General features: G+C 40.4%; 2 protein-coding genes across 2 annotated transcripts; one reads left to right on the top strand and one right to left on the bottom strand.

The window, feature by feature from the left end:
* Positions 1–105: 105 nt before the first annotated feature.
* Positions 106–3,804, top strand: uts2r4 (urotensin-2 receptor 4). The gene has a single exon (XM_085409234.1). It carries the CDS (start codon positions 1,206–1,208, stop codon positions 2,277–2,279), a length of 1,074 nt encoding a protein of 357 aa, XP_085265360.1. The 5' UTR covers positions 106–1,205; the 3' UTR covers positions 2,280–3,804.
* Positions 3,805–3,948: 144 nt separating this feature from the next.
* On the bottom strand, positions 3,949–7,549 carry lgals2b (galectin 2b). The gene is made up of 4 exons (XM_085409235.1): positions 7,470–7,549; positions 5,985–6,058; positions 5,687–5,846; positions 3,949–4,362 (listed from the first exon to the last, which is right to left on the bottom strand). The coding sequence occupies exons 1-4, from the start codon at positions 7,470–7,472 to the stop codon at positions 4,216–4,218; spliced, it is 384 nt and encodes a 127-aa protein (XP_085265361.1). The 5' UTR covers positions 7,473–7,549; the 3' UTR covers positions 3,949–4,215.
* Positions 7,550–9,380: the final 1,831 nt, after the last annotated feature.

The following is a 9,380-nucleotide window of genomic DNA, read 5'->3' as shown; positions in this document are numbered from 1 at the left end:
CGCATAGATTTGTGTGTCTTTATTTAACCATTAAACTGTTTTGATTATGTCTGCAGTGACGTGTTAGAGCTTAACACCATCACTTTCTTCAAATATTTCACTAAGGATGAGGTACTTATGAGTAAAAGTAAAATAAATAAGTGTAAAAATAATGTGATGCAAGTTTTGAAAAAATAGATGTCTTTTACATTTAAGCATTAGGCTAAACATTGATGAGGTTTGGTTACTGTGTAACTACACCCTCACTACACAGACTGGAGGTTGAGGCCCACGACGAATACCACATGAATCTATAGGTCCCTGCTATTTTTTCACCGTGGTGAGAAGGAGGGAGCACTGAGGAGAGACGGGAGGAGAGAAGTGCAACCCTGCAACTTCAAAGACACAGCACAGCAGTATCAAAACTTGGAGATAAGGGTGGGCTCAATTTTCAGGGAGAAACTGAAGCTTCATCTGTCACCAAGTGGATCCGCAGAGGTCTGGAAGAGCTATGCAGAAAAAATATGGATGACTTGGATAAAACAAAGGATATCTTAAAGCTCTGTATGTCAATCCACATTAGGACAGAAACATAGAAGACCAAAAACACGGAGAATGTGAATGGATGTACTAAAGCTGCTGAGTGAATCTTTCTTTGCACAAGCAAAGCAACTTTTATTTTTAAGAGCCACACAGCACTCTATGCTAATATAGGAGAAAGGATTATTTTTTTGCCCTGCTGTGGAGACTGCTCTGGAGGTGTCAGCCAGTTAAGCCTTCTCAAGCACATCTTAGCACAGGAGGGACTTTCTATCAGGGACTTTGAGCACAGTTTGTCCAGCTAAAAGGCAGTGCTGCTCCCCACTGCTCTTAAATGACCCAGCTTGGATCTGCTTAAGTTCTACGCCCAACTGAAAACATCTCTTAAGTCTGGGGTGTTCATATGACTTAAATCTTTGCTGGAGTCTTTATTGATCACGAACTTATTTGGGAATAAGCACTACAAGTTGGAAGGAACTGTGTTGAATGTTTCATTTTAACAGAAATATTTGACTGTAATGTCCACTGGCATCTTCTTTCTGCAGTTCACCTCACACTGTAATGTTTCCACAGAGATGAAACCTTTCCTGTGAGGTAAGAGTCAATAATCTTGTGTAAACTGGCTCCTCAGTTTTGTAGCCTGACCTCTGACCTCTCTGAACTGCACTGAACTGCATGAACTCAAAATGAACTGCACTTTTAATGCCACCTTAACTCCCCAGCTGGGTCTTGGATTGAGCCCAGGGACAAGAGCTGACGAGTCCCAAGGGAGTGGTACTGGTGCTGGAGGTAGTGGTGGCTTGTGGGTGACATTCCTGCTTGGTACTACACTGATTATCATGTGTGTCGTGGGCATGTCCGGCAACACATACACACTTATTGTTACACGCTCAGCTGCTTTGCGACGCACAGGTTCTATGTACGTTTACATCATTAATTTAGCTCTGGCTGACCTGCTGTACCTCTGCACCATCCCTTTTGTAGTCTGCACCTACTTTGCCCACGACTGGCTGTTTGGTGAGGCCGGATGTCGCATCCTACTGAGTCTCGACCTCCTCACCATGCATGCCAGTGTCTTCATTTTGGGTGTTATGAGCTTGGAACGGTATCGTACTGTGGCTAAACCCTTCAGTGCACACAAGACCTCGTCCCGCAACCGACGGCTAGTGTCAGGAATTATTTGGGGGTTATCTTTTCTGCTAACGCTTCCCATGATGGTGATGATCCGACTCAGGGAGGGCAAACCCACTGTGGCTGGTTCAGTCAAGAGAATCTGCTATCCAACCTGGACCCCTGAGGCCTTCAAGGCTTATATCATTGCCCTGTTTTTCACCAGTGTTTTAGTCCCTGGATTGGTAATTGTTGGACTGTATGCAGGGCTAGCTAGGCGCTACTGGGTAGCACAGGCTAACTTAGGGGGTAGCAGCCACTCTGCCAGAAGGACACGACTCAAACAAAAAGTCGTATCAATGATCTTTAGCATTGTGGTAGCTTACTGGACTTGCTTCTTGCCTTTTTGGGGATGGCAGTTAGCCAAACTGTTCTCTCCAGAGTCCCTCAAAGCTTTGTCTCCAGCTGCTCATAATTATGTAAATTTCTTTGTCACATGTCTCACGTATGGAAACAGCTGTATAAATCCATTTCTCTACACTCTACTGACTCGGAACTACAAAGATTATTTAGCACAGAAAGGACAGTCATCAGGATCCAGCAGGGCTGATCCCGGGTCAGCTGTGACAACCCCACTGCAGGACTTTTAGTGAATTAGCATTAACTGTTACTTATAGCCTGCGTTCAAGCGATCTTCTTCTGATCAATGTTCCATTTGCCAGAACTGAACTGGGAAAGAGGGCTTTTACTTATGCTGCCCCTTCTACATGGAACATGATGCAAAAAGACTGGAAGATAGCATATCTTATTTCATTAAATGCTTTTAAGTCCAAATTGAGAGAGCCAGAGAAAAATGTTTTTTAAAATGTAATTGTTACTTATAACATGTATGTAACTTTGTAATTTTAACATGTTGTCGCCTCTTGGCCAGGACTCCCTTGAAAAAGAGGTTTTTAATCTCAATGGGACTTTTCCTGGTTAAATAAAGGTTAATAATACTAAACTGTCCAGTCATAATATGTTTTGATTCAGAGAGGCCATTTTTTATTATCTACATTGAGTTGACCCAGCTAAAACCTAACTTCCTCTCCTGTCTTAAAGAGAGAGTTAACTAGTCTTGTTAAGGTTTTGTGGGTTTTGAGAAAGTAGAATTAGCTGAATTAACCAAACTTGACTGAATGCATTTAATAAACTAGACATTTAGCTGAATCAAATGCATTTCAATCACAATGACAAACATGGTTCTGACTCCATTTACATTTCCTCAGTCTGACGAATCAGGTTAGGACGAATCATCTTATCAACTTTGTTCATTTTGTACCAAATTACATGAGATATCTCAAATGTTAAATAATGAATAAAATTATAAGTGCAGAGAGGCATGGACTAAACTGACTAGAATTCACTGTGTTCATTATCTTTCTATTTGTTATGTTCTGTTGAGCAGATAGACATCTATGATTTACTGATATAGAGGTTGAAATGTGAGTATTTTATCTAAAAAGTATTTGAATTGGCAGTTTAGTACAAAACAGAAAAGTTTTGAAGGCCTTTTTTTTGGACAAAATACTGAACACAAGAAAATGACCAGAAAATGTTCTGCAGTACCTTATCCATTTTAAAAAATCATAAATACTCTTTATATACATTATCCACAGTTTCTGTAATTGATCAAATACAATGTGTAGTTTACAATAATGGAAAAAGTTGGTACCGTATTTTCACATATTTTTACTGTGTAACAATTAAAGTGAAACTGCTGTAAAAACAAAACAATAGAAAAGTGAATGAGAACTGTTTTCATATTTTTGTAATGGCCCAATTTGCCAACAGCTTTACAGACAAATACTTTTCATCTCTATCTATGAAATGTCGTTGCACTGTGCCACATTCCTCAGCCTCCAGACGCTTGTCTTTTGAGTCCTCCTGTAAATTGTCTGTATAAGTGTGTGCTACATCTCCCACCTCACCTCCTTTTCCATGTCGACCTTTATTCTTTTTTTAACCTATTTCCTCATCACATATTAAAGATAATGACCAATACAATTCTGGGTTTTCTTTTTTCTCCCTCTTTTTTAAACTTTGCATAACTTTAAAAAAAGAGGCAAAAATAATAATTCTGCTTTTGAATTACAGACATTGACAAAAATGCGTTGGCATCTTCTTTTAGTGTTTTTAAACACCCACTGCTTTTACTCTTGTACGTTACAATGATATAAAAATTAAACCCTGAAACAGGTCTGAAATATGTTTTAGAACATGTAGGTGTAAATTACATGTGGTGTTTCGTATTTCAGAGGAAGTAAATGAAGAAGACTCTTTTCTTTTAGGGTTTTATTAACAAATCCAGCTTTGCTGAGCTGTCCTCCAACCATAGTAAGGTAAGATGTGCCGGGGCTCCATCTTAAGGCCATTTCCTCTAATTACAACATCAGCAATCTAAAGCAGTTGACATTTCCAGAGTTACTTTTCAGATTTCATATTAGCAGTCAAGCCTAATTTCAGCTATTGAAAAACATGAGAATGTTTTAGCAACAAGCAAAACGTAGAGAGGTGAAGGGTTGGGGCTTAAGAAGAGGTCAGCCTCTACTTCAGCTTGAGGCCGATGATTCTCGCATCACCGCTCACATCGAAGTACTTGTACTTGACATCACCCAGGCGGTTGGGGAAGGTAATCATGCTGCCGTCAGGAAGCTTGATGTAAAATTCCTCGTTGTTGAAGTTGATGTAAAACTGAAGAAGTAAGAAAAAGCAAGAGGGAGAAAAAGAGGTGAATGACATTTATCGTTTGGTTAAAAGGATACCTTTGTTTTTTTGAAGCTTGGGCTCAGACACGGACAGAACCTAAGCTGCTGTGGATGCAGTCAACTGCAAATTTATTTTAGCCATCGATTAAAAAAACAAAAACCCAGGTTATAAATATCAATATCATATCAAGGATCAACTAGGTGACATGAGCACGACTGTGTGTGTCATCCAAGCAGATTTTAAAAATACATGTGGACACAAGTGCTACCCCTCAGCCTCCTTGTAGATACACCTATGGTATACACCTATATCGACCCTTTCTTGAGTTATCGCATTTACAGTCTTGGGTGTCCATGCCGCCTGGCACTCTGGCCGCCTCTGTTTAACAGCGCCAACCATCTCCGGTTGTGTTGAAGGCAAGCTAAAACAGTAAGAATCTTCAAATTAAAAAACAAAACAAATCAGATGCTGATATTATATCATTTGCTTCTGACTCTGTCCACAGTATACTGCAGTTAGATGCTTTAACTCCTGCCTCTCCCAAACGTGGCCATGCATGCAGCTATCTACTACAGATGATTCACTGACTATAGATAAGTACTTCAAGCAGATCCCCTTCCAAGAAAGTAAACAGTTCCTTGAATTTCATTGTTACACAACTGTAAGAAAGCTGCAGTTTCGACAGAAAATCCTCCTCCAGAAACATCTGGGGCAATCTTTCTCAACAGCTATTAACTTTTATGGGCCCATAAAGCCTGTCGTGATTACCCGTTGACCTAGCAGCTTACAGCGCAGGCACCAAACCCATTAATTACACCCTGATAGTCAAAGAAATGATAACAGCTTGGAAATGCAGTTCATTTACCCAGGGTGTGCTTTACCTGAATACTCTTTAAATTAAAGTGCAGCAGGTGTGTGTGTGTGTGTGTGTCTAAGAGTACAATTACATTTTTTAAAGCTATCAGCTATAAAACCTTGCCCATAGAGTGACATGCAAAGATGTTATAAATCAAAGGATCAGCAAATCAAGGCCCTGTCTTAGTTAACGTTATCATCTGACTGATATACACAATTGAGACGTTGTAACTTTTATGAGCTTTCATTTATATTGTGAAATTGGCACTCAGTCCAGTAACACAGATGACTTTGTTCTCTGTCGTCTGGAGAACTGTGTTTTAGCATTTGCATTGATGTTAAACTGGTTATGTCAGTGTGTAAAAGCCTTGCTTCTTAAACCATTCGAACCTCTTCAGAGTGTATTGTGTGTTGGTGACTACACTTTTCAGACGCCACACGTCTTCATACAAACCTTGCATTCTTCTCCAGGTCTGAAAGGGAAGTTTGATTCGTGGATCTCGTCACCCCAGCTACCCCCGGATAAAGAGTTGAAGACGATGGTGTTGGAGTCTAACCGGGGGTTGAGGTGCATGGCGATGTTCTCACGATCATGACCGATGTTGATGGCAAAACTGCAACAGATGCGGGAAGGAGAGGAGAGGAAGGAACATGAACTCGACTCGCTGCTTCCTGACAGATAACTAAATCGACTTTGCTGTGTGAAATGGACAGGACACTCTCAGCATGAACATCTTAGGAGAAGGTCTCACCTGTCACCACTCTCACCAGGCTTGACACGGACTTTTAACTCCAAGCCCTGCTTGATTGACATATCCTGGATTTTCTGTAAAGGAAAGCGACATAGGAATAGACACATTGAAAGATAAACCAATTCTTGCATTCTTTCAGAGCTTTTTGGTGGGAACTTTAGTTTGCTTCTTAGAAGGAAGACAGGATGAAATAATGATAATAATAATAATAGGAAGATTTCAGTACTCATGCTCATTCTTGGATGATAAAACTCTTCCTTGTAGAAGTGTGTATAGATCTGGTCTATCAGTTTTATTTATTAAATTTTAGGAACTATCTACATGATGGTTTGAGACAGCGGAACTGCCATGAGCAAACTGATGATTAGCGCTTGTCTTATCTTAGCAGTTGATGATCAACCGAGGTAAAACAATGTACCCACGGTTGTAAAATTAACAAAACAGGAAGGTGTCGTATTTGTTCACTGACGTGGTCGCCATAAAAAACAAAACAAAACACCCACACAGTGATCTATAGCTCTTCAGACACTAGTCATGTCTAGCATGTCTTTGTACAATATGTGCCCATTAACAATTATACAAACAGAGAAATGAAGTAAGGCTAAATTGATTTTATGTGTTTAAAGATCGATTTCACATGTATACAAATGAGAAACCCAACATGACATTTAAACAATGTTTAACAAAGTCAGTGAACCTGTTCACCTGATCAATAAAGCAATAAACTGTTCTTCTTTTCATCTAATCTTCCTATTTATGTGCTGGGCATCACCTGATGGGCAAACGAGAAGTTCATCATGCTGGACCCTATATTCCAGTCCTCCACCCACAGATTCCTCGGTTTAATCTGCTCACCCATTTCAGATTCATGCTGGTTTATCACTGACTTCACAGGGAATTTGATGGAAGATCATTAAGTCAAGCTATACATTATTAATCCCTCTGTGGGATTTGAATTATTCAGATTATTCAACTGTGACATATGGTAAATCTTAGAATAGGATTTTTCTTCTGTTACCAGGCTGTGACTCGAGAATTATCTCTTATATACTTATAACTGTAAGGTGAGCACAATCAGTTTAAGGGTTACGTATTTTCTTGACTGTTACTTAAAGCCTAAATTTGGTTATAGCCTCAGCAAAATCAAAATCAAAGGGAGATTCTCTATTGTATACAAAACGCATGTTCACAGAATATATGTAGCCATCATCACTTCTATAAAACACGCTCTATTAATATTACTGGTTGATACACAAGCTTTGAGCTTTTTTATTCCTCAGCCTCATTAATATTGAGTCTATGCGTTTGAAATATATGACTATTTGACTACTGTATATGCAACGAGAAAAGTAAACCATGGAACGGCAGAGTATGAGGTTCAGCCACAGAATCAAAGCAAATGGTCACATACATCAGGATAGAATATAATGCCACAACTAAGGTAACAGATGCAGATTATTGTTCACGCAGAGAAAGTCCACGTACCATGGTGATGGTGTTCAGTGGATTGTGCTGAGGTCTGATCTTCAGTGGGTTATGCCTCCAGTGACAAGTCTGCAGGCAGGTGAGCGGTTTATATGGGGCAGGAGGGCTGTAAAAAAAGGGTATGGCAATAACTGCCTGTCACTGAATCCACTTAGTAGTGCTGTGCAGTACTGTGATAAATGCAGCACCAATATTGCTGATACCAGTACCAATAGTTTAAACTCGTAGAGGTAGCTTATGCAGGGGAAAGGAATGTGTCAAGACTCATGAAATTAATCATCATCAATCTGCAAATTCTAAACAGATTTTAATGTTAAATCACTGTGATTTTTACTTTCCACAACAGTTAGTTCATTTAACAAAATGTACCTTATGGTCGAATAGCTGCTAAGAAACCACAACTAAGGAAAAGCAACAAGCAGAAGAGATTTGTTTGGGCTAAGTAACACAAGGAGTGGACATTAGACTAGTGGAAATCTGTGCTTTGGTCTGATGAGTTCAAATTTGAGATCTTTGGTCCACCCACTGTGTCTTTGGGTGATGCAGAAAAGGTGAATGGATGGTCGCTACATGCATGGTTCTCACTGTGAAGCACAGAGGAGGAGGTGTGATGGTGTGGTGGTACTTTGCTGGTGACACTGTTGGAGATTTATTCAAAACTGAAGGCACACTGAACCACCATGGCTACTACAGCGTCCTGCAGCCACATGCCATCCCATCTGGTTCACATTTAGTTGGATCATCATAAAATATTCAACAGGACAATGACCCCAAACACACTTCCAGGCTGTGTAAGGACTATGTGACCAAGAAGGAAAGTGATGGAGTGCTGCACCAGATAGCCTGGCCTTCATAGTCACCAATTGAGATGGGTTTGGAAGAGATGGACCGCAGAGTGAAGGCAAAAGGGCCAACAAGTGTTCAGCATCTCTGGGAACTCCTTCAAGACTGTTGGAAAACCATTTCAGGTGACTCATCGAGCTTATTGAGAGAATGCCAAGAGTGTGCAAAGCAGTAATGAAAGCAAAGGGTGACTATTTTGAATAATGTATAACAGTCATTGTCAAACTGTGGTACGGGCTCCCTCTAGTGGTACGTGGGGAGTCTCCAGAAATTCTTTTTAAGATGAAATAATACACCATGTTCTGACTAAGGTATTTCTGAAAATTTTAAAGGTACTTTTCTGCTATCACGTCTGACATAAATGAAGACAGACAACTAAACAGCAGTGACGTTTGTAGGGTTACTGAAGTTGGGCTAGCTGGTATATAATGATGTGCTGTGTGGTGGTTCATACGTCGTCACTTAAAGACCGGATATCCCGCCTGCTGTGAATGTTTTAATACAGTACAGTTGTTATTATTATCATCACTTGTCACATCCTGTTTATGACAGTTAAAATAAATAACATTAATATAAGAAATAAAATTATCTGTGTAAACCATATATGGTGTTAAATAGGCTTAAACTACTGTACTGTCATGGATCGCTGTGTGGCAAGCAGGAGGAGGACCCAAATGCAAAACTCACAGACACGGGGATGAACTCGAGAAACACAGCTTTAATGCTGGCACGGCAGAACACAGGAAATACAAAACTAAACTGGGGAAAGTAAACCAACACTCGCAGGTAGACACAGGAAGATCCACACAACATGAGGGAGAACGCGATACAGCACTGAGGGAGACGCAGACATAAATACACCAAGGGTTAACGAGCGGAGTAGGAGCACATGGGGAACACAGGTGACACTGATAATAATCACGAGACATGGCAGGAGTGAACACAACACTGGCGGGGAGACGGGCGAGGCGAAACAGGAAGTACAGAGGTTCAGACAGGAGGAGAGAGAGCACGAGTAGAACACCAACATAACGGGCAGGGGAGACACGGAATAAACACGAAAGGGGA

Source organism: Rhamphochromis longiceps, linkage group LG6 (genome assembly GCF_057381845.1).
Source record: "Rhamphochromis longiceps isolate RC_006_pf linkage group LG6, R_longiceps_female_GT1.1, whole genome shotgun sequence".
Lineage (NCBI taxonomy): Eukaryota > Metazoa > Chordata > Actinopteri > Cichliformes > Cichlidae > Rhamphochromis > Rhamphochromis longiceps.
This window is presented reverse-complemented; position numbering and strand designations above follow the sequence as displayed.